We start from the raw sequence: 26,093 nt of genomic DNA, 5'->3' as shown, positions 1-26,093 counted from the left end.
GTAGAATAGTGTTCTTTGCCACCCACAGTGGTGTGAAAAACTATTTGCCCCCTTCCTGATTTCTTATTCTTTTGCATGTTTGTCACACAACATGTTTCTGATCATCAAACACATTTAACCATTAGTCAAATATAACACAAGTAAACACAAAATGCAGTTTTTAAATGCTGGTTTTTATTATTTAGGGAGAAAAAAAAATCCAAACTTACATGGCCCTGTGTGAAAAAGTAATTGCCCCCTGAACCTAATAACTGGTTGGGCCACCCTTAGCAGCAATAACTGCAATCAAGCGTTTGCGATAACTTGCAATGAGTCTTTTACAGTGCTCTGGAGGAATTTTGGCCCACTCATCTTTGCAGAATTGTTGTAATTCAGCTTTATTTGAGGGTTTTCTAGCATGAACCGCCTTTTTAAGGTCATGCCATAGCATCTCAATTGGATTCAGGTCAGGACTTTGACTAGGCCACTCCAAAGTCTTAATTTTGTTTTTCTTCAGCCATTCAGGGGTGGATTTGCTGGTGTGTTTCGGGTCATTGTCCTATTGCAGCACCCAAGATCGCTTCAGCTTGAGTTGACGAACAGATGGCCGGACATTCTCCTTCAGGATTTTTTGGTAGACAGTAGAATTCATGGTTCCATCTATCACAGCAAGCCTTTCAGGTCCTGAAGCAGCAAAACAACCCCAGACCATCACACTACCACCACCATATTTTACTGTTAGTATGATGTTCTTTTCTGAAATGCTGTGTTCCTTTTACGCCAGATGTAACGGGACATTTGCCTTCCAAAAAGTTCAACTTTTGTCTCATCAATCCACAAGGTATTTTCCCAAAAGTCTTGGCAATCATTGAGATGTTTCTTAGAAAAACTGAGACGAGCCCTAATGTTCTTTTTGCTTAACAGTGGTTTGCGTCTTGGAAATCTGCCATGCAGGCCGTTTTTGCCCAGTCTCTTTCTTATGGTGGAGTCGTGAACACTGACCTCAATTAAGGCAAGTTAGGCCTGCAGTTCTTTAGACGTTGTCCTGGGGTCTTTTGTGACCTCTCAGATGAGTCATCTCTGCGCTCTTGGGGTAATTTTGGTCGGCTGGCCACTCCTGGGAAGGTTCACCAGTGTTCCATGTTTTTGCCATTTGTGGATAATGGCTCTCACTGTGGTTCGCTGGAGTCCCAAAGCTATAGAAATGGCTTTATAACCTTTACCAGACTGATAGATCTCAATTACTTCTGTTCTCATTTGTTCCTGAATTTCTTTGGATCTTGGCATGATGTCTAGCTTTTGAGGTGCTTTTGGTCAACTTCTCTGTGTCAGGCAGCTCCTATTTAAGTGATTTCTTGATTGAAACAGGTGTGGCAGTAATCAGGCCTGGGGGTGGCTACGGAAATTGAACTCAGGTGTGATACACCACAGTTAGGTTATTTTTAACAAGGGGGCAATTACTTTTTCACACAGGGCCATGTAGGTTTGGATTTTTTCTCCCTAAATAATAAAAACCGTCATTTAAAAACTGCATTTTGTGTTTACTTGTGTTATATTTGACTAATGGTTAAATGTGTTTGATGATCAGAAACATTTTGTGTGACAAACATGCAAAAGAATAAGAAATCAGGAAGGAGGCAAATAGTTTTTCACACCACTGTATGTGAAATAAGTACACCCTTGGCACAGCGATAGAGAAGGCTATTCTGGCCATGTGTTTAAGTACTGCATCTGCTGCTGGTGTTAGGAAAAATAAGTGGCTGAGAACAGATATTGGCCTGAGCAAATTCCTCATCAGTGACAAATTGTTAGACCTTGGTCATATTCCTGGCTTGTATGCCTTTTACAATGTTCACATGAACATATGTGAGGTTTCTTCTCACAATCTACAAAATGTATGTGAGACAAGCCCATAATTGCAGGTTGAAACTTTGAGAGTGAGTATGTATGAACATGCATGTTTTGCATTGTATTGGGTTCCCAGTGCAGTGTTGATTTCTTCTTTATGTTTGTTTGTGCTGAGACAGTCTTTGGAACCCCAAAATCCACATTAGAAAATACATTGATAGAAAATATAGTTACCCTAATAACAAGAAGAAAGAATAAAAAACTTCAAGCAAACCATTAAATTAGGTAGTGTGGAAGATGAATGTTCTCTTCGTTCCCTTGTACTAATTCATGTCTCAGAAGTAAGCTTTACGAAACCATACATTATGTAAAAGCATGCTTTGCTGAGCAAACAGAAAATATTTGTCCAAAGGACTCAAGGTCTAAGCATTCCACACTTGAGTCTGCCTTATCACATTTTCCTTTAGCTTACATCTGAACGCCATGACAAAGGGGCCAAGAAATCAAGTTGCACAAGTGGCGTTGAAGGGGCTCAAGGATTGTGTATAATAAACGTGTTGACTGTTACATTTCATAATGATATTAAATCATGCATTCTAGGGGTATAAAAACTTTGTTCCACCCAACAGACGGGGTTCAGAAGAGCCCTGACGCTGTCATGTATATTGATTGTCTGCTTTTCTGAAACTCTTCTCACTGTGACACTGCAAAATAAAGCTGCTATACTGTATAACCACACCTGCTGTCTTGTCTGAAGTCTTCATCCATAGTACGGGAAATTTTAAGTAATACTGACAAATTAATATGGAAATGTGCATTTAAAACATCATGTTAAATGTTGAAGAAATATGGTTGAATAAGAAGTTTTGAAACACAGCACAAAAAGATGCACTGCACTGACTTTTCATCTTTTCAAAGTAGCCAGGACAAAATACTTAACTGATTTTATTTCCAAAAATGATAACAAACCTAGAGATTTGTTTGAAACCATTAATGCTATAAGAAATACTCCTGACACTCATAAAAGTTTTTGCATTTTTTTCTGGTAAAATTGATAATATTAAATCTTTTATTATATATCTATCTCAGTTCCTTTGTTGTACCTAACTTGTGATGCAGTATATTGTCAATTTGACCCTGTTTGCCTTTTCTCTCTTGCAAAAACTGTGTCTAAGATAAGGTCAACATCCTCCCCCTTCATGCAATTCTAATGCATCTCTTTAAAGAGACTTTTAAAGTTATTGGTCCTACTGTTCAGCTTATTATTAATACTTGTCTTGCTACTGGCATTGTCCTGGCATCTTTTAAGCATCCAATGGCTGCCTGTCCTTAAAAAACCATGGACTAGACCCAAGTTCTTTTAGTAATTTATGTCCCATCTTTAAAATGAGATTCCTAAAATTAGTGAAAACATTTTTTCTCAGCTGCTGTCTTTCCTTGGTAATATATTAATCCATATAATACAATATTCTGGAATAATTCCACTCATGGTCTAGAGCATTTTATTGTACTGAGTCTGCTCTATTGAAGGATACAAATGACATATTACTTACTGTTGATTCTGGTGATAGTACTATTTTAATTTTACTGGACTTAACTGCTGCTTTTATATGGTAAATCATATTATACTACTTGACCCCCTGAAAATTGGGTTGTCTTGTAGCTTATTCACAGAACTATTTCTTTCAATACTGGAAATAAGTTCTCCGCATCTGCTGGTGTCTCACGTGGAGTCCAACAGGACTCTATTTTAGGGCTTGTTCTCTTTTCAACTTATATGCTATTTCTAGAGCAGACCATTAGGAAACACGGTGTTTCCATTCACTTTTATGCTGATGATATTCAACTCTATTTGTCTATGATACCTATGATATCTAACAATGCTTGATCTTTGAAGAACTTTTTGACTGCTTGGAGGTGATTAAAGGCTGCTTAGTAAATAATTTCCTTCAGTTGAATGAACGTTGTTGTGAGGTGATCTTGTTTGGTCTTTCTAAAAATATTGCAAGTCTCTCTAAAATCCTAGAGCACTTACCAAAAAAAGTGAAATCACAAGTTACAAATCAGGGAGTTGTTTTTGATTTGGACCTCAGATTTGACAAACAAATAAACTCGATCCTCAAGATTAGCTTTTTCATCTTAGAATGATCTTGAAGGTGAAAGCAATATTATCATTTCCTGATCTGTAGAAAGTGATCAATTCACTTACATCTTTCCATATACTGTAGATTATTGTAATCTTTGCATATGGGTACCAGTCAATTGTCTTTGCTACACCTGAACTGGTGCAGAATGCTGTGGCGAGATTATTGACTAGCACAAGAAACTGTCGCAACCCCTAACAGGAGCAGCCAAAAAAAAAACCAATAGTAATAATAATAATATGAACAGCACACTGCACATGTGCGAGTGATACAAGTGTCACTTTTAGATTCGCCAGAATCACTTTAGGTTTCACTGACCATCTCAGTTTCTCTGCCTGAAGACAAATTCACCCTGTCATCACTGCCATTGAGAGGAGGTGTTTCTTAGATGCCATTATGAGGCTAGGAGAAGACGTGTCTACACCGTTGCCCGAGTAATGCTCGGGCCTCACACTTATGCAACACACGCCTATATCATTGCCCAAGTAACGCTCGGCACTTACGCTGTTGGTACTTTTCCTCAGGTTTTATGCAAGACGCATCTATACCTTAGCCTGAGTGACACTTGGAACTAATGATTTTTGCACTGTTTTAACAGGCCAAGTGATGCTCGGGTCTTACACTAAGGAGGTTAAAACATTTTTAAAAATAAAATTTTACAGTCATTAAATGAAATTAAGAAATAAATTAAATAAACAGTAAAATAGTTAAAACATATATTTCCATCCATCTAGCGATCTTTCAAATCCTGTTTTTTCTTTACAGGATCAATGGGAGCTGGAGGTTATACTTAAACAATAAAGTGCATACAATAGATTGCCCTGGAAGAAAATTACAATTCAAGGTCCTTAAGAATAAAATATGCTGGTAAAGAGAGGAATAACTATAAGAATGAAATTTTGGAATGAGAAGAAATAGAGGTACCTCTTTGTTAGGCTGCTTAATGATAAGCGTGATTGAATTTGCTTCTCCTATGGCAGAGAAAGATCTGGGTCGCTTGTTTGATTCTTCCAAAGAATCAATTGTTTCCATAACTGTTCCATATCCATTGCTGTGCACTTTATGCTTTAGGAGAAGAGTGGTATCTGAATCTGTGGTTCTTGAACTTTCTTTTCCAAGAGGAATTTCTGGTATGCTACACAGATGCATGGTGAGGAATATCCCAAAAGTGACGGCAGAAAAGAAGTAGATAACATGATACTCTGATCCAAATAGCTTCCCAAGGACAGTGTGTCCCCAATCCATTGCTCCAATAAGATATCCAAGAGCACCACCTAAACCTACATGAAAGAAATTGGGTACTTTAAAACAGGTTCCTTAAACCTGCGGTGGAGACACATAAAACAATATTATCATGCGAAACGTACATTTTAAAGTTAATACATGTTGCTATTTTTCTTTTCTTATAACTGTGACACACTATGTTGGAAAGTCACAAAACTAATCTGCAGGCAGCAGTTATAAATTATTTAGATTTTAGTCCTCTAATCAACTTTATTTTACTTATACAATGAATTAACAATGCTGATTTGTAGTATAGAGTGAATATTTGACACCAATATTAATTATGTGTGCTAAGTAATCTGGATTTTAAAAAAATTTCTTTAATATATTCTGTGTTTCAGATTTTACTACATTCAGTGTCATTCAGAGGTATGGTACCATTCACTATTTGCAACGTGGTTATCTGCTATCTAGAGTAATGATGAATCGCCAACCACAAAAGTTGTTTTCTCAATCCCAATGTTCTCATAATTGTTTGATGCTCCTCCGTCAGTTGCTTGGACTCCTATTGCATAAAATATCAAAATATTTCACTAGCTCACTCTGAAGTGTAAAAAAAATAATAATAATAAAAAACTCAGTTTCCAATAACAGAAAAAGCCTCACATATGATGTTTGGTAACATACATTCATTAGATATTTGTACAATACTTTTACTGACGCTGGTAGCCTTGCACTGACGCAGAATGAAAAAAGCTAAAGCCCTCCAAGGCTTATACATTCCTCTCATGATTTTTCAAGGTTTATTAATACAACTGTGCACTTGAAAAGTCAGAAAGCAACAAAACACACTCATTACTAATGCTAAAATACAATAAGTGATTCAATGTTACTCTTTTAGAATGAAGAACTGCTGTTAATTTTTCTAATAATTCTAAAAAATGGACTTTTCATTTACAATAATTAAAAAATATAGTCAAAATATGTTAATGTAATGCAGTATTGACAAAATCAGTAAAGTATTGCTGATATTATTTGAGAAAACAAGCCATCTTCTGTTGGTAAATGTTCTTTATCACAAAATATGTAGTTGATGACTGTTGAAAGCAGACCCATGACCTAGCACATGACTCATGGAAATAAGAATTAATTAGAATTAAAAGGCCTTTCACATTGTTCTGCTCTGCTTTCCTTCTTTGGACAAAATGTGAAAGAGATCATGTTACCAAATCATTATTCTTCCATATGATCATATTCACCCGTCTTTTCATTCTTTAATGCAGACTTGAAAATAGAAGCAACAGCAAGTGCCAGGCAGGAGTGTCTCTTCAAGAAAAAGTACTGTAATAATACCCTATAGGTAAGTGGAGGTGATATAATAGTTAAATGGTCTTCAAAGTAAAAGATATTAAAAGAAATAAAGTGATAACTTTAAAGAAAGTTTTAGAAAGCAATGGCAGCTCTTAGCATTGCAATTGTGTCAGTTTCAACTACACTACTCATTTCTTCTAAGGTTCTTTCTGGTGGAAAACTTACTCTTAAAGACCTTCCATTTTTGCATTTGTGTTCTTGATGAAGTATTTATTTTGAAGTAAAATCTTAAATAAATTTTACTTATAACATAACTTTGTTGCACTAGTGTAATACAATTTGAGATCATGAGGCTAAGATTCTAGTAGGAACGCCAGTCCTACATAAGGCCCAGTCACGACCACACTCATCCATCTATCCATTATCCAACCCGTTGAATCCGAACACAGGGTCACGGGGGTCTGCTAGAGCCAATCCCAGCCAACACAGGGTGCAAGGCAGGAACCAAACCCGGGCAGGGTGCCAACCCACCGCAGGACACCCACACCCACACACCAAACCAAACACACAATAGGGCCAATTTAGAATCACCAATCCACCTAACCTGCATGTCTTTGGACTGTGGGAGGAAACCAGAGTACCCGGAGGAAACCCACACAGACACAGGGAGAACATGCAAACTCCCGGAAGCGAACCCGGGTCCCCCAACTGCGAGGCAGCAGCGCTACCACTGCGCCACCCGTCCACATTCATGAATGATCCAATTTAAAATGACAAATTAAAGTAACACATACAATATTAGTTGGAAGTTTAATGTTTTTCATAGAAATTGCTAACATTTTTATTAAGGTACCATTACATTGATTTAAAAATATAGCCAAGACATTGCTAGTGTTTCTAATGGCTATTACTGCTTGAAACGGCTGATTTGTATTTTATGTATGACCACAAAATCCCATTTTCAGAAGTCATTCCTTCAGTGTCCTAATGGTAAACTCTGTTGCATTATTTAGTCATGTGTAAATGGTAATTCTTTAATTAGAGAAACCTTTGTAATTGCATTACCACTGCTGAAACCTGTTATTCTGATCACTTGGGTGGCAAAGTACTGGTATTTCTAAAGTTCACTTCTGGGTTCAAAAATTAAAAAGCAGGTTTCTCAAGAAACATGTCAATCCATTGTTTTAGTTTTTTGTGGAGTGAAGATTATTCCATGAGACAGATGCCAAGAAATGAAGGATTTCATATAATGGTATCTATTATTGTTTAGAGTGAAGAGGGTAAATTGGAACTAACCAGAATAGAAAAAGAAGAGGAAGCCCAGGATGCACGACTGCATAACAGGATACGGACATCAGAGTCTTTAATTTGAGAAACTCTTACAGGTCCTTAGTTGGCTTCTTTCTTAAATACACGCCAAATTGCAGTGTCATCTGCAACACAGAAAAGATGATCTCAGGATGCTGACCATAACATACTTTTGCAGTCATCTTCTGTCCAAAGTTGGTGTTCATTTGCCAATTTTAACTTTTCATTGTTTTTTAGTTTCAAATATGGTTATTTCTGTTAAAATTTGCATCTAAATGCAGTATCCCAGAAACAGGTGATAGATACATGGTCAGTAAATGTATTATTGATTGGACAGTAGTATTCATTACACGGTACTAGCAAGACAATCGGCTTCCATTACAGGTATAGTGCTGTAAGGTAATCAGGTGCACCAGAAGTTCTTATGCAACTATACAATATATGTAGCTGTGTAGTGGTAGGATGTCAGACCTTGAGATTGTGGGTTCATATCCTGCTACTGACACTGTGTGACTGTCACTTCACCTGCCTGATCTCCAATTGGAAAAATAAAAGAAATATATCTAATTATATCTCAAATGCAAATTTCCTTGAATAAAGGTGTCAGCCAAATGAGAAATAATACTACTATTAGGTCACTGGAGTTGCTTATACATGAACATGTTATACACAATTGCCCATGAGTAGTGTTGAGCAAACCCTGCAAAGTTTGCTTTGCTGCAAGTTGAACAAAATCATGGAAATGTTCATAAACTTCGCTGAACTCTGCAAAATGCATGGAAGTCAACTGGTAAGGGGGGACTGAACTAGTTTCAAGTAGCTTATAATGATGCAATGATGTTTTAATTGTCCCTAAGGCTGGGGAAGCACCTATTAACTTTTTCGGACTGATTATTTTGGCCAAAAAATGTGATCTTAGCTGTGAGGCAGCAGTGTTAATCACTGTTATCCTATACCTTAAACAATGAAAGACACAGATGGAACGATAACTACAAATGAAATACAACAAATGGCCATAAACTTAACTACGTTGAAAAAATAAAAATCATTGCACTCACAGAATGTTAATCTTGGGGAACATATTAGCTGTGTGATGAAGCTGCAGTGTGAGACCAGCCCGTTCCATTATTTGAAGTCATGTAGCTGGAACATCTTTTTTGTTTCTGATATCAGTTGAAGATACTTTATACTTTTTTCTTCCAATGAAGAACAGTAATATTATTATTTCACAGTTTTCAATGTTTTTTTTCTCAGGGAGGAGAAGATGATGACTCTTATAAGGCTTCTTTTGGATCATAGCTTCAGCATATGGCTAACTGTGCATACATATTAGTCATGCAACACTGCACTGCCAGCCCAAAGAAATCAGTGTTACATATCTAATCTAATGGCAGTACTCGTAATGTTCTCATTATGGTGATCTGTTGTGACCCTCAAGTGGAAAAACAAATTCTTTGCTTTTTTTCCAGAGTAGAAGGCAAAAATCGTACAGTCATTTTGCTTAACTTCTCACCAGTATTCAGCCAGGAAAATTCTACGCAGGGCTGCTACAGCTCTGTGATATCTTGGTCACCTCGTAAAGCATTAAGGGGATCTTTTTTTTTTTTTAATTGCTAAGCAGATGTGAAGATTCCATGTATTCTTTCTGAGTGGGAGTGTCTGGTCCTCCATGAAGTACAAGTGCCAAGAAGCTATGATACATGATCATCAATGTGGATTGAAGTGTATTGGGGCAATTGTCCCCTGTGAACCGGCACAAACCTTGGACACATGATTTACTACAGAGGTTGGGGTTCCTCATGAACCAATGAGTGCCATGATGAACCATCATATGATAAACTACCCGGGGAGGGTTGGGGGTCTCCCGTGAAGTGCTGCTGCATTTACGATATGCTGCTCTTGAGTAGCGAAATAACCCCAATGCAGCAGTTCAAAAGCACAGCATAGCACTAATAAAAATAAAAGCATCAGATGCCACAAATATAAATTTGACAACTAGCGTGGAAATTTCTAAGTCTAACAGTTTTGTGGAAAGTTGTGTTTACACATTTCAGTACAAATACGCAGCATTGACCCTCTTAGAATTGAAGTAAAATAGTCTATACATCATGTTCATCACTTTTGAGGTTTAATATGTTTGTCACATCAACACACATTACAATAACAGCTTGGTGATGTGAATTATTACATGTATGAGTCATCATTGAGCTCATTGGGCTGCATTTACCTACCTGTTCTCTCTTTTACCAAATAAACAGGAACAAATGTTTTCCGTTTATTTCTTAACAACAGAAAGGGGGGGAAAAAGGGAGACTCACAAGGGTTTAGTTCCAAGTGTGCAATTTAAAATGAATCCAAATTGCTGAACAACTGGAAACTGAGTTTTGAAGTAGCACTAAAAGTGTTTTATACATTTGGCGCAATTTGCAGGTGTGATTGCACAATTTATTCTTGTCAAGGCCTTAAATACAGATTATGTGTTCTATCTTCTTATGTATTGTGTGCCAAATGGCTAATTTTATTTAAAGCAAATATATAATTTGTGACCTAGAAAAAAAACACTAAAAGAAAAAGGCTTATAATGGAGCAAAGAACGTTCTATTTCATTCATTTGCCTCTACAAGATTAAAACAAGTGGATCTCTGCCCAACTGACTCCTGATGTCCTCAAAAACAACACGAACATGCTCAAAGAAAAATGCATTGCAATCACAATATTAGTGCACAGAAATATAAAAAAAAGGAAAAAGAAACACAAAAAGAATAAATTAGAAAATGGGAGTCAGAATAACACAGCCTGGAAATCATAACAGCAATAACTCCATTTAAAGGAAAAATTACCAATGTCACTTTCACATGCTGATACACTTGGCTACCCTGTACCCTAGGAGATAGCAGAAGATAATCAGCCATACAAATCAACATTAAAAATTTTTTAAATAAACAGCTGTCTGTCATATATTGTACCTGTCAATCACTGAGAAATCCCAAAGGGATATGTGGTGCCTTGTTGGGGTTTAATTTTATGGGCACAAGAGTGAAGGATTTTGAGCGCTTTCCAGCAAAAACCCTAATAATTCCTGCCAATACTAGTCAAGAAGACAGATACCAACCCAGACATCACCACGAAGCTCAGCTCCAGCCCAGACTCTTCATGTAAGTTATCTATAAATTCCCCAAAGAAGTCACAGTTCATAACAAGTGTAGGAGCTAGACATTAGGTTTGTGCAGTATACCGGTACTGGTGAAGTACCAAAAAACTCACATTTGAAAACAGTACTGTACCAGCATTGTCAGATTTTTAGTACTGGAAGTAAACGTCAACTTTCCTCTCAATCCTCCATAGCCCTCGACACTTAGAAAAACATTGGTTTCATAGACCACGAAACAAAACTACAAGTTTTGACACAATTAGGACTTCATGGCTATCAACAAGGAAGTGGTGCATAGTGTGGGATGATGGTGTGGTGCACCAGGCAGGCAAGCAAGCAATTTTATGACACACCAGGGAGGTTAGGGTAAGTCAGGGGTTTTTGGAGTTTTGGTACTGGTACTGAGATCAAAAAACTGGTATTGATACAGAAGCCTAAATGTTAGTACTGATTTAACACTACTAGACACACTGGCAATGTTAAAACTTGAGCTACCTTTTTTTCTACAAATATTCCATCATCAAAAGATGACGTTCATGGTTACCCAATCCTTGCAAATTTATCTTTGTTTACTTTTGTTACAGTGCTTAACCAATTACTTAAGCAATATTTATCATTTTTATGCACATATTTTATTTAAATGTGTTTTTTGTTTTGAACATGGAGTTTCTTTTGTGTGTAAGAGGTCTGTGGCTGCATCGGCATGATCAAAACAGCTCTTAAAGAAAGATTGTTTATACCTATTAGTCCGAGAAGGGATTAAAATAATTTCCAAGAAATCTGTAGTCAATCAAACTGCCCATAATGTTCTCTACCAAAACAGAAAATTTCAAACCATTTCTGCTCTGTTCAGGCAAGGTTGTTCCACTTATTTCAATCCAACGGCTGAACAAAAAAATTTACATAAAGTCTCCAAGAACCCCAGGATAGCATCAAGAGATTTACAGGAAAGTAGTGCTCAGTTAATATCAAACTGTATAAATTATCAATCCAAATTAGACTGCACAACATTGCCCTACATGCAAGGTCAGGAAGGAAGGACCTTCAGAAAACTGATGCCTAACCTTAGTTTGCCTGATAACCAACAGGTGAATAACAGTACAAATGAAATAATGTGTTCTGTAATGTAGAAACAAAATACTTCATGCTATGTTTGAACTTCATATCAACTGTAAAACATGGTGGTGGAGACATTATGGTTAGGGGCAGCTTTTCTGCATCAGGGCCTGACCAGACTGTATTGCATAAATATCCATGAATTTCACATTTTACCATAAAGTATACATGAGGAGGATGTGAGGTTTTCTTGAACATGAATCTAAATGATATGTGGACTTACTTTTTCACAGCAATGTGTTTAAGTAAGCAGAGTGTTTTAGGCAAGATGAAACATAAATTTACTAATCATTTCCAGATCCAAAATACTTCCAGTGAAGTACACATTAGAATATCTTTTTTGTATTTAAGCAGAATAAAGTTTGCTAAATTGCACTAAGACTCTGGTATAAACAGAGGAACAAAATAATTCTTAAAACCATTTAAACATGGACAGATTACAACTAGTGAAACCATAGGACAAACTATTCTGACAATCTCCTCCCTGGAGGCTCTTTGTTTTTCCTAACAAATAATGTTTTACTAGCTGTGTTATGTTCTTTTCTAATAATAATTTTTTGGAATTGAGCAGCTACTTTAGTTTTGTATGAGCCGGCTCAAAAACTAAGATCATGCTCTCTATCACAAACCTTATTTAAAGTCTATTTGAGAAACATTGAAGATGGCTGTTTCAAAGCACTACCTGAGGCCTGTGTGAACTAGGTGGTAGCCTCCTTCACATATAAAGGTTATCCAAGTTTATTTCTACATTGAGAACACGTGTGAAAAAAGCTTAAACATTACAGAAAAGTGAACTTGGCAGTTTTCAATGGTTAAGTATAATTACCAGAAATTTAACTGGGTTGGCATACATATAAGCATATAAGTAAACCATTCAAATGTCACAAAAGTTTCCAAGTAAACCATTCAAATGTCACAGTATTTACAGGTAACATATACCAACGTTCATACTATTGAACTCAAGACACTTGTCAATGACGCAAAAAATCTAGCTTACTCATTTTCAAAGACCAACTATTTATAAAGTACCTGAAAATCTGCCAGATTTTGAAAAAAAGGAAGTTACTAACCATCTAATACAAGGGTTAAATTGATATGTTTGCTACCAGATGTAGCTATGCAGTGCCTGTTTCTCAGATACCGTTTCTTTTGAAATGGTTGACTATATCTGGCCAGGACTGCAAAAGCTGTCAGGTGGGAACTAAGCTAAGTTCAGCTTTCTGGAGTAACAAAAATGTATTAGCGTGTGCCTTTGTATTGTATTGCATTCTTATTACTTTGTATTGTCTTACCTGTTTTAAATCTGGAATACGTGAATAGAATTAACCTGGGAAACTGTTTGAAGGACCTGCTACATGTGAAAGGGCAAATTCTACTAAATTCTACTCAAATCGATAGACAGATAAATGTTACAGTTTCTTGGCTTATGTGAAAGAACCTAATATGAAACAGAAACTCCCATTCGTCACAGGGTCCTCTTCATAAATGCTAAACGACCAATTATGTGTACTTAACAATTCACTGAAACTTTGCTTTAAACACTTCTTTAATATATGGTTGTACAAACTTATGTAAAACACTCTGAGGTAACTAGGAAGATGTCAAAATAATATCAATTTTTTCTGTCCTTTTCGTGATATATGCCCTCTGACACTGACAGGCAGCCAAAATCAGGGTTTGTGTTATATCATAATATGTATGAATGTGTGCACCAATTCCCCCAAGGAAAATAAGCTAGTTTTACTGAATGTTATCTAAAAGCTTTGTATAATTTTATTAGAGAAATTATATACTATGCAAATCCTGCTTTTTTTGAATACCTATCCTGCTGCTTTTAAATGTCTAGGTGTCAGTGTGTTAATATATGACAAAATGGATTATTTCATCTTATAGCAGTGAAATCTACAGTATGCTTCAATGCTTTTGAAAAATATCTAATTATTCTGCATTGTTGCACTTTATTAAAAATGTGGAGTGCCGTTAAAAAATGTACTGAAATTACATTTCACAATTTTCTGAAAGAAGAACACCCTGTCCAAGGAAACACATTCAGCATTTTGAACAAAGGACACTACATGGATAATTAAAATTCTTGCTAAAGTGAAACTCTACCCAAAGGAAATTTTTTTATTTTGCATTTGTTACATCTTTAACACTAGAATTACCAGAGCCTACGAAAAAACTCGTAGATCCCTCCCACCTTAAATTGCTTCGCACCTCTCCATCAGCATCTTTTGTCCTGTAAATGTGTCGATAAGCAGAAACAGCCTGCTATCACATCCCCCCACCCCGCACAGTTTTCTCAGCTCAAGTCTGTTTACCTCCATGTCAGTTGCTTAGAGTTGTATAGAGTGAGAATTTAAGCAAAATGACGCCTTTTATAAATACTATATCGTTATTTAGAACACTTGCATTTCTTGTGTGTTTCGTGTCTACAACGATCTATGTAAACACATCGGTAAAACAGAAACTTTTTCATGTTTTAGTAATAATTGACAAAATGTAGACATGAAGTGTATAATGTGTGAATCCTGAAGTCCAAGTACCAAATAAACACTTTCACAAAAGGTACAAATATAACAGAACAAGTGCACTTCTATCCAAGAATATAACTGCAGAAAAAGAACCCGCGTTAGGGTGCGACATTGACACGCATTTGCTACAACCGCTTCGCTAGCGCAACAGTATCAACTGTTGATTGGTAATCAAAACTTCAAGGGTTCGAGCTCGGGTGAGTCCGTTTTGAGAAGTGAGCTGCTCTTATTCTTACTATTTTAGAATAAAAACATACATTTGATGCCAGTCTGTAACAGCCGGTGTAAATTTATGATACTTGTAAAGGTGAGCTTTGGTTTTTTTTTTTTATTCAGTTTTATTCTCTCAGTTGCGTTCATGATATCAACCAAACGAATCGTCCAATTTGACAGTGCTGTTTTCACATTGACGCGCTATAACAGAGGTGAACTCAGATCCTGATGACGGTTATACATCGGAGCAAGAATGCACATCGCACTTTTTCCATCGCTGTACTTTGTATATGTACACGGGAAGCTCTGCACTCTACGTGTGACTTTATGCTGTAGGAAGTAAGTAAATAAATAAAGGTAAATAGGTAAATAACATTAAATCTGGCTCTTGTAAAACATAGTACAGTGACGGCAGCTTCCACCTGCAGCTATAGACTCTTCAGTACGCGAGCGACTCTCCACGCTAGTATTTAGATCTGGACGGTGCATGTGCCCAAAACATTAACATTTATATGTTACTTACATAAAAGCCAGATCGAATGTTATTTACCTTGAGTTATTTACTTACTTCTTACAGCGTAAAGTCACAAGTAGACTGCAGAGCTTCCTGTGTTTGATCGACACAGGCATGCAAAAAAAATGTGTAATGCCACGAAAAGTGCTTGCTGACACTTTAGTACACAAGCAAATGGTACAAGAATGCAGTTAGAATTGTTTTTGGGGCACATGTACCAGTTTAATACCCAGTACCCACCTAGGCTATTGTTTGCATTTGGGTTTTGTCTGAATACTACCCTTACCAACCAGGCTAGGATAAATGGTAAATACATAAATCCAAGGCCACTGTACAATGGCTGACTCTGTGCTCTGACCCACAACAGTAATCCAAAAAGACAATTTCCCCATGGGGATTAATATAGTATATGAATATCAATAAAATGGTCCAGCTAGTGAGTGCAATTTGTCCATGTAATGTCCTGGTAATGTAGGTAATAATGTATGTTCTAAAGTTGCTTCCTACCTTGTACCTAAAACTGCAGGGACTGGGTCAGTAATTGAGCACACCATTGCAAACTGTAATAAAGTATCATTATAATTTATTTATTTCTACATCTACTAGGATACCCTGCCACACTTGTAACATAAGATTCATTAGTATAAGAAATTCACAAGCTTCCAGAGTTTTAAGAGAACTTATTACAAATGTGGTTACAATTTATGTTTCAACTTTAAGGAATAAACTGCAAGAGGATTTACAGACTGAATTCTGCTGTTACATTTAGATCATGTTTTATGATAGAATTTCCTACTGAGATTCTGAAAGTAACATTTCTTAACCATCTTAATCCACTTCTGGGTTACAATGAGTCATAGCCAATTTCAACAGACCTGGGTGCAAGATAGGGGACATTACATCCCTGGGGACAAGTTCATCACAGGGCAGCTACCAAAAAATGTGTAAACCTTATAAGAAAGCAACATTTAAAAAAATGATCTGGAAAGATAGTGAAAGATAAGGAAAATTATTAATTATATATACTAATAAAAGGCAAAGCCCTCACTGACTAACTGACTGACTGACTGACTCACTCACTGACTGACTGACTCACTCACTGACTTATCACTAATTCTCCAACTTCCCGTGTAGGTGGAAGGCTGAAATTTGGCAGGCTCATTCCTTACAGCTTACTTATAAAAGTTGGGCAGGTTTCATTTCGAAATTCTACGCATAATGGTCATAAATGAAGCTATTTTTCTCCATATAATGTAATGGAGTTGAGCTCGATGGCCGTGGGGGGCGGAGTTTCGTGTGACATCATCACGCCTCCCACGTAATCACGTGAACTGACTGTCAACGCATTACGTAGAAAACCAGGAAGAGCTCCAAAAAGCGCTTAAGAAAACATGCATTATACAATTGAGAAGGCAGCGAAACAATAAGAAGCGAGCGAGTGACACATACTGTATAAGCATATTCATGCCTGCAGCTACTTCAGAAACAAAGCATGGTGTAAACCTAAAGTTTAAATTAAGTTCATAGACAGGCTGCCGCTGGCGTTTGTCATGCCCACGGCTAATGTGGGATACAAGTTTAATGAGAGGACGCAGGGTATAAACGACAGTTTTGATCACTTTCTAACTAAGTTCAAATTGCTGGTCAAAGGCTGTGCTTATGCAAATTCTGAGAGACTGTGTTTGTGGGGGGATTGACAGTTAAGGCGGGTGGAGGAGTGACGTCATCATCTCCCCTCCCATTCACCTCATTTCACTCTGAGCTGAGCTCCATGGCTAACGCCGTTTCCGAAGCAACTTTATCACACTGCCACCAAATACTCACAGAAAAATCCACAAGTTAATACACACGCTGTCTCTAGAGTTTCTCCACACTGAATCTTCCAGGCACTACTTACAAAAGGTTACATTGACAATCGTGTTACGTTATTTTTAAAATGTTTCCTTTTCTTCTCGATTCATTTTACCCTTGCACCCCCTTGGTTTGAGAAGAAGTATGAAAAAATATGAGGTTAACACAGAAAAACAGATCACCAATTCAAGCTTTATGAATAATTGATTCGCCATCAATAATTGTTTTGGTAAAGCCACACTCAGTGTAATCCTCCTTCCATTTTATAATTTTTCCGCCACTAGCCATGATTAAATAAACGGTAAAAAAGTAACAACGAAGCGAGGGTGACTTATTCAGGCAGGCATATATATGACAGCAACATTCATGACAATGTCAATCATGTTACGTTATTATTAAAATGTTTCCTTTTCTTTTTCATTACTTCTTTAACACACTACTTTTCTGCTGCGAGGCGCGGGTATTTTGCTATATATGTATGAATGACCTCCAAAGAGCGCTGAGACTTTTAATATCGTTCAACACAAGCCAGGAGTGGTAGCATACCTTGATCAGTTTAAGTGCTTGAACAGCTTGGTAAAGGGGACACTATTTGGACAGAACATAGAAGATGTGGACAATTTATATAGTTCACATTATTATTTCTTGTCACTTGTCCATTTCTGTACAACTATCTTTGCTACCAGGCTAAGATAAGCTAAAATCCAAGTAATCAACACAGATGCTTGCAATGTACCATCTACTGGAATATATTTTGTAATGCATATTTTTGAAACACAAAATGCAGTTTTTAAATGATGGTTTTTATTATTTAGGGAGAAAAAATCCAAACCTACATGGCCCTGTGTGAAAGAGTAATTGCCCCCTGAACCTAATAACTGGTTGGGCCACCCTTAGCAGCAATAACTGTAATTAAGCGTTTGCGATAACTTGCAATAAGTCTTTTACAGCGCTCTGGAGGAATTTTGGCCCACTCATCTTTGCAGAATTGTTGTAATTCAGCTTTATTTGAGGGTTTTCTAGCATGAACCGCCTTTTTAAGGTCATGCCATAGCATCTCAATTGGTAGGTTGGCTTCCCTGCGCTAACCAAAACCGATGTACGTACTTATTTCGGTGGTATGATGCCACTGTCGGCCGCCATATTGAAGTTTCCAATGTCACTAATTCACCAACTTCCCGTGTAGATAGAAGGCTGAAATTTGGCAGGCTCATTCCTTACAGCTTACTTACAAAAGTTAAGTAGGTTAACTTCGAACTTTAAGTAGGTTCATTTCGAAATTCTACGCGTAACGGTCATAACGGTCAACAACGTCCGCCATGTTGAACTTTCTTATTCATGGCCCCATCTTCACAAAATTTGGTAGGCGGCTTCCCTGCGCTAACCGAAACCAATGTACGTACTTATTTCGGTGGTATGACGCCACTGTCAGCCGCCATATTGAACTTTCCAACGTCACTAATTCTCCAACTTCCCATTAGGTAGAAGGCTGAAATTTGGTACTTATTTCGGTGGTATGATTTCAACGGTCCTTGTTAGTTATGGGCCCATCTTCAAGAAATTTGGTACGTGGGTTCCCAACGCTAACTGAATCCTACTTACGTACATATATATGTCCATAGCCTACAGCTCGGTCACCGTGTGAGGCGGCGTTAGGTTCCCCATCCCAACGCCTCCCACATTGTTGTTTGCCTGCCTATATAAGGCCGTCCGTCGCTCCAGTCTCTAAATTCCCTTCCTTGCTTCGCCATGGGATTCACATCTCCCTGCTGATAACTACAGCCTTTTTATTTAATCCACGGCTTCTCCGCTGTTTTATAGTTCATTTATTACGATTATAGCTATTGTGTAGTTATTTTAGACTTACTTTACATTGTTCAGGTTCCCATTTTCTTTATCATTCCAACCGTACCCGCATTAACATGTCTATTGAGGTGATCACCATCGATCAAAGAACTGTCACTTACCGAGTGGTTTCCATTCCCGGAGATGGCACCTACCTTTTCCATTCTCTTTGTTACATATTGCAAAGCCATATCAGGCTCACTCTTGATATCCGGAGGAACATTGTGTCTTATGTATTGAATGACTGGGACAGGATCAATGTGTGGACTGACGACGGTACAGGAGATAATTAGACTACACAGGAGCACTATAAGAGTGAAATGCTTAAGCCCTTCACCTATGCATCTGCATGTGAGTTGATAGCTGCCACTGAATTGTTTGGTTGTCGCTTTCAAGTGTACCGAAATGGCCAAATATTTTGCACCATTCGACAACCGCCAATGCCTCTTAAACATCTTAGACTGACAGGTGACACTTTGATGTTTATGAATGTTTAAACTCTCAAAAGCTGGATGTGAAGTTATCGATGAAACTGGTTGTATACTTACAACGCTTGACAGATGCCGAATGTCTCTTTAACACAAGTCCTACAAATACTGTCGTAACTGAAACAAACCATGAAACTCAAACCGATTATGACAGCAGCAATCCAAGCTGTGAGATTTGAAACAAGATTACTGTTCACATGGCCAACTGTACGTTGCATGCTTAAGAGTAAGCTCAGCACACAGCTTGGTCATATTACAACCGGAGGGCTGAACTCACAATGTGGTATACAAAGAGATCCTTAACAGATAATTATTGGTATATTTTCCCTCAGTTTAAAAAGGTTTAATTTTCTTCTTAATAAAAATTTTAAGGCAGTACTTCGCCACTGTGAAGCGTGGGTATTTTGCTAGTCATGTATAAAATAGATTCGGAATTGTTAAATTCCTATCATAATGAATAAAAAGCATATTTAGAATTGTATAATTATATAAATACATTTAAAAAGATGGAAGCCCAAACATAAGTAAAAGATGCCTAGAATGAAAACTGTAGTCAGACAGGGTCTCAGAAATGTCTTATAGAACCACTGAAAGCACCATAACATGATGTAGGAGAAAACTGACAAAATACAATTCCAAGTACAACCGGACAAATTTAAGTTAACATACACGTTGTTGTGCTAACTCTCTACAATAGGTAATTTGGGAGATTCTGCTGCTTCTTTGTTTGAGAGAAGCCAGCTGAAGTGGATAGGGCATGTAGACTGGGTGGCTTGTAGGAGCCGTCTAGATATTCTGGATGTATCTGATGCAAACCTCTGGAAATTCCCTATTAGAACCTGGAGAAAAAGTTACTAGAAATAGGGTGACCTGATTAGACTAGCTGGGCTTGTTGCCACCATAGCCCTTACCAGGAAATGTAAATGCAATATTAGGTGGTATTTTTATAATGAAAAGGATTATGGTAATAATGTAGAATAAAGCTATGATGAGTAAAGGAAGACTAAAATAAAGCACTTACCAGTTAATAGAGCATGAAAATGCAACCCTCTTTCTTTATCTTGATGAGAGCAAACATCAAACAAATAGGCTTTGATTGGACCATCAATAAAATCTGCTGCAAAGTCAAATAGGACTACTCCAAACATTACAACTACTATGGCCCAGGTCCTCTTTATAGATTTCTCTGTTACAATAGCTGAAAGAACAAGAAAAATAAAATGAAATTAAATTCAATAAAATGATCAAGTAAACATCTCTGGTGTTTGAGGTAAATATTAACTGTACCTAAATATATAGGTGACAATTTTACATAAATGAAAATGAGAAGGCAGTAATTCTCAGACTCAATGTTTAGTATTACTTTTTTACATTACAGTACAGACTTTATGAACTTCTTCAATGAAAATCTTAAAAATATAAGATCCCAGATCTCAGCATCACAGTACAAACCACATACTAGCTTAGCAGACCCTGTCTCACATTGCATTCAGCATTTTAGTAATTGTAATCCTGTAACTGAGAAGGAAGTCCTAACTTCTAAAATGAAACCCTCTACTTGTCCCTAGATCCAGTGCCAACAAAACTAGTAAAAATTGCAATGGATGTTCCTGCAGCGCCTATTGTTAACATTATTAATAGTTCATTATTGCATGGCACAGTACCTGATGCACTAAAATTGTCAGTCATTAAACCATTATTTATAAAAGTCAGACCTAGACCCACACATACTAAATAATTATAGTCCTATTTCAAATTTACCCTTTCTCTCTAAAATACTAGAAAAAGTAGTCGCCAGTCAGCTTCAGTCACATCTTAACGCATTACAAGTTATTAGAGAAATTCCAGTCTGGCTTTCGCACTGGTCATAGTACAGAAACGGCACTAACACGGGTTGTAAATGACATTCTGATATCCTCTGATGAAGGAAACTCCACTGTAATTATGTTGATAGACTTAAGTGCAGCATTTGACACCATCGACCATTCTATTTTACTGCACAGGCTAGAAAATGATGTTGGGCTTACAGGCACTGTGCTCACTTGGTTTAGTTCTTATTTATCAAATAGATTCCAATATGTACAGAAACGTGTTGACAGTACTCCATCATTATACACAGAACTGAAATATGGTCTCCTGCTGGGCTCAGTACTGGGACCTTTCCTGTTTTTACTTTACATGCTTCCACTGGGATCTCTCATTAGGAAACATCATGTTAATTTTCACTAGAATGCAGATGACACCCAGTTATACCTTTCATTTAGATCAAATGAAGTTTCTCCAATGCTGTCTTTAATTAGTTGTGTTAGTGAATTAAAGGAGTGGATGGATGAGAACTATCTATCTTTAAACACAGATAAAACAGAGATGATAATTATTGGAGGGAATGACACTGATCGCAACAATATTTTGTTATCATTTAACTCTGTTGGAATCACCATTAATTTTACTGAATCAGCCCCCAATCTAGGAGTTATCTTTGACTCTAGCATGTCATTTAAAGCACATATTACAAAGTTGTCCAAATCATGTTTCTTCTATCTTAAAAATGTTGGGAAATTAAGGCGCTTTTTAAATAAACAGGATTCTGGGAAATTAATCCATACATTTATTTCTAGTAGGATTGGCTATTGCAATGCAGTTCACTGGATTTTCAAACTGTTCTTTATACAGCCTCCAGTTAATCCAAAATGCTTCTGCAAGAATTATTAAAAGAACAAGAAAATACAAAACACATAACTCTGGTTCTTAAATCCTTACACTGGCTCCCAGTTAAGTTTAGGGCAAATTTCAAAATCCTCCTTTTAACATATAAAGCATTAAATGGCCAAGGTCCGGCTTACTTGTCTGAACTTATCATAACTTACAAACCAGAGCGCACATTAAGATCTCAAGATGCCAGTCTGCTTAAGATTCCAAGAATTAATAAAATAATGGTGGGATGTCCAGCTTTTAGTTACAATGCCCCTAAACTGCGGAATGGTCTGCCTCCTACTATAAGAGATGCCCCTTCGGTCTCAGCTTTTAAATCCCGGCTGAAGACTCACTACTTCAGTTAAGCATATCCTGACTAGAGCTGCTGATTGACTGTACAGACTGCATCTCTGTTGTTAGTCATTAGCACTAAAACATAAGTAACATGTTAGTTATAATTTGTTACTAACCCTAACCTATTCTGTTTCTCTTCTTGGTACTCAAATGTGGCACTTGGTGCCATGGCCCACCTGCCATGTTTTTTTGCCTGCCTAAGGTAAAGTCATCCCTGATGGAGGATCGCAGGAATTATATGGGTAGATGGGTCCTTTCATCGGAAGGCTGGCCCAGTGCAGTCTCAGCTGTGGAATGGCCAAATGGGGGAGGCAACTTGATGGCGGAGGTCTCCAGAACTCCAAACAAATCCAAATCATATTATGTGATATCACCTACTGTTAAATTCTGCTCCATACTTGTAATATTTCTATTGCATTGAGGATTTGTTCTGTTCTGTGTATTGTATTGTATTGACCTCCTTCTTTTTGACACCCACTGCATTCTCAACATACCTGGAATTGGGTCTCTTTATGAACTGCCTTTCCCAAGGTTTCTTCCATTTTTTCCCTACAGGGTTTTTTTTGGGAGTTTTTCCTTGTCTTCTTAGAGAGTCAAGACTGGGGGGCTGTCAAGAGGCAGGGCCTGTTAAAGCCCATTGCGGCACTTTTTGTGTGATTTTGGGCTATACAAAAATAAATTGTATTGTGTTGAATTGTACTGAGCAATATTGATAAACTGTGCAGCAAGTCTTTAATGCAAGCAACAGAAACAGTAGCATGAGTTGTAAAGCAACTAGGGCAGTGAGGGCAGCAATGGCAAAAGTTAATCAAATCCTCTCAGTGTTTACGGTGATATATGTAAGATAATAATTATCGCATACTTGTTATGGATTACAGCAACAACAACATTTATATATATAGCATATTTCCATACAAATCATGCAGCTCAAATTGCTTTACATGATGAAGAAAGAGAAAAAAGACAAAATAAATAAAAATTAGAATACAGGAACACTAATTAACATAGAAACAAAGTAAGGTTAGGGAGGACAGAAAAAAACTCCAGACGGCTGGAGAAAAAAAAAAAATCTGCAGGGGTTCCAGGCCACGAGACCACCCAGCCCCCTCTAGGCATTATACCTAACATAAATGACCTCAATCAGTCCACATGGTATTCAGGGTTCTCATGGAAGAACCTGATGATGACGGTCATGTGGACTTCTGGCCTTTAATCCATCAATGTAGGGACATCACAGTGCTTTGATCAAAACAAAAGATGAGAGTACTATGCAAACCGTTCTACTGCTGCTTCAATATACCAGTTACGTATAAAAGGAATCATAATTACAAGTGGCATTAAGACAAAAATAAATGGAAAATAACCTTTTAAATACTGGCAGAACTTTTTCAGTAGATTAAATAGGGGCATATTCCACAATGCAGAGATGACTGCAGGAAGGAGACAGTATTAAAGCCAAGTCAAAGAGAGTACTGCACTGTATGCAGAGAGAAACCAGAAACCCCTTATAAAAAGCTGCCCTTTCTTTTCAGGCAAAACTAAATTTAATATTAAATAAGTCGGTAAAGAATAGTAACATTCCAATGTTTACTATACTAGTCAGCCTATAAGATCTAACAAATGCTGATGCAGTCCTGAGTCATTTCATGAAATGTACAACTTACAAACAAAAATGTACGCTGATGCAGCAGGAAACTCTTTTCAACTGACCTGGCTTGCTACTACTAAGAAAATGACTTGAAACATTCAGCAGCTTCTTGATTACATATGACAGCCAGAACAGTTGAACAATGCTCTCAAAGTTCTACTCCTTGAAATTTCTCTGTATTTATGGTGTACTTTTAAATTACCTGTTGCTTGGTTGTAAACTGTTACCATTCAGTGCTTAGGAAATATATTACCACTATATCTTGGTAATGTTATTCAATTTTTATATTAAAAATCCCTTTAAATTTGTATTGAAAACAAGTGATTTGTAAAATTATTAAGTAAATCTTACTTAGTTAATTAAAAGCCATGGAATATGTTTTTCACTATACACTGGATTCTTTGATAGGTAAAATGTAGATATATACTGTATTGTCAACCTTAATGTATAAATACTTTATTTAAAAAACCTTTTAAGGCAAGAGTGAAGGTTTGTTTTGCACTTTAATGATAAAATTTTACTTAATTCCTGGTTGATTTTAAATTTAGTATACTTACATTTATTAGAAATGATGACAGTATTAATTAATGATAGTAATCAAAGTAAATGTGTTATATCTTTGTTTTATTGATTAATCTTTGGAAAATACCTTGAATTACATGTAACAACTACATGCTAAAATCTATACTGTACATTTATACATAAAAGTAAGGTAATGCTATAAGACAAAGATTAATGTGTGAACATATCAATTTATTAATTTCTTTGCAATTATAAAGCACCCTTTTTACATAAACTGAAAAGATTTTTGATTGTATTTATTGCATAATTAAAGTCTGATCAATACCGTATACATACTAACTGTAAAGTCTCTACTTTTTCATTTTATAGTATGATACATTAGGTCAAAATTGAGACCTTGGTTCTCCTGTTCAAAAGGTTTGTCCTACTAACAGGCCCTTCAAGCACTTCTCTATTTCAACAAAAGGTCACTTACAAAAGAAATACTAAAAAAAAGCAAAGCTTTTGCAAAATATAAGCAACATTTAATATGCATCGATGTAGTACAGAAACTGTAATAGAGTGGGCTACACACATCTCTGCTGGCGATTAGCCCGTATTCATTTGTCTTAGATTATTGATACATTTGCATAACCCTGGGGAGCTGTAGACAAAGAAAAATGAGACAGAATGTATTCAAGGGGATAAAGATCTGACTTGAATTCTGGCAGGACAAACTGAAAATGTAATACAATACTAATTAACATCAAATGTTACATCAAGATCATGCATTATTAAATGTAAATGCAAAAGAAACAGTAGTGAAGATGGAACAATTTCTAAAATGACCTTGGGATTATGAAGAGTAAAATATGACAAAGTAGAAAGACAAATAAAATACCTAATTAAACACTAGGATAGCTGAAAACAAAAATGCATACCTTAGACAATCATACATTTGACTATAGCATATTTTCCTTTAGTCATATACACATATATGGACATCTGATTGTCATAAAGTGCCTGAGTTAGTTGTTAATAAGTTAAATATATTTATCATAGACAAATATGAATTCATGGCAGAATGGATAAATACATGAATTTACTTTTAATTAATTTAATGTAATACTTTTGAAGGATTTGACATTTACAACCCTGGTACTACTAATAAACCTTCATATAATTGGTTCCTTGACCCCACATGACTGAGGGGTAGTGAAAACAAAGAGTAAGCCAGAGGACAGGCTGTAAGTCCTTTGATTTTTTTGATGGGATAAAGTCAGACTTTACTTGTGGGACAAAGATACTACAAGCTCATTTAGTTTAATTACTTAGGCTTAGTCTTACCTACATTTAAAAAGCTAAACAAA

At 36.6% G+C, this 26,093-nt stretch overlaps 1 protein-coding gene across 1 annotated transcript in view; it reads right to left on the bottom strand.

The window, feature by feature from the left end:
* Positions 1–26,093, bottom strand: part of slc45a2 (solute carrier family 45 member 2) — a 52,580-nt gene that overhangs the window by 15,752 nt on the left and 10,735 nt on the right. Inside the window, exons 2-3 of the mRNA XM_039752701.1 lie at positions 20,548–20,724; positions 4,896–5,251 (exon numbers count right to left, since the gene is read on the bottom strand). Of these exons, the coding sequence (XP_039608635.1) occupies positions 4,896–5,251; positions 20,548–20,724 (533 nt within the window). The remainder of the gene's footprint in view (positions 1–4,895; positions 5,252–20,547; positions 20,725–26,093) is intronic.

Source organism: Polypterus senegalus, chromosome 4 (assembly GCF_016835505.1).
Source record: "Polypterus senegalus isolate Bchr_013 chromosome 4, ASM1683550v1, whole genome shotgun sequence".
Classification (NCBI taxonomy): Eukaryota; Metazoa; Chordata; class Cladistia; order Polypteriformes; family Polypteridae; genus Polypterus; species Polypterus senegalus.
Note: the sequence above shows the minus strand (reverse complement) of the source record. Positions and strands in the feature narration are given on the sequence as shown.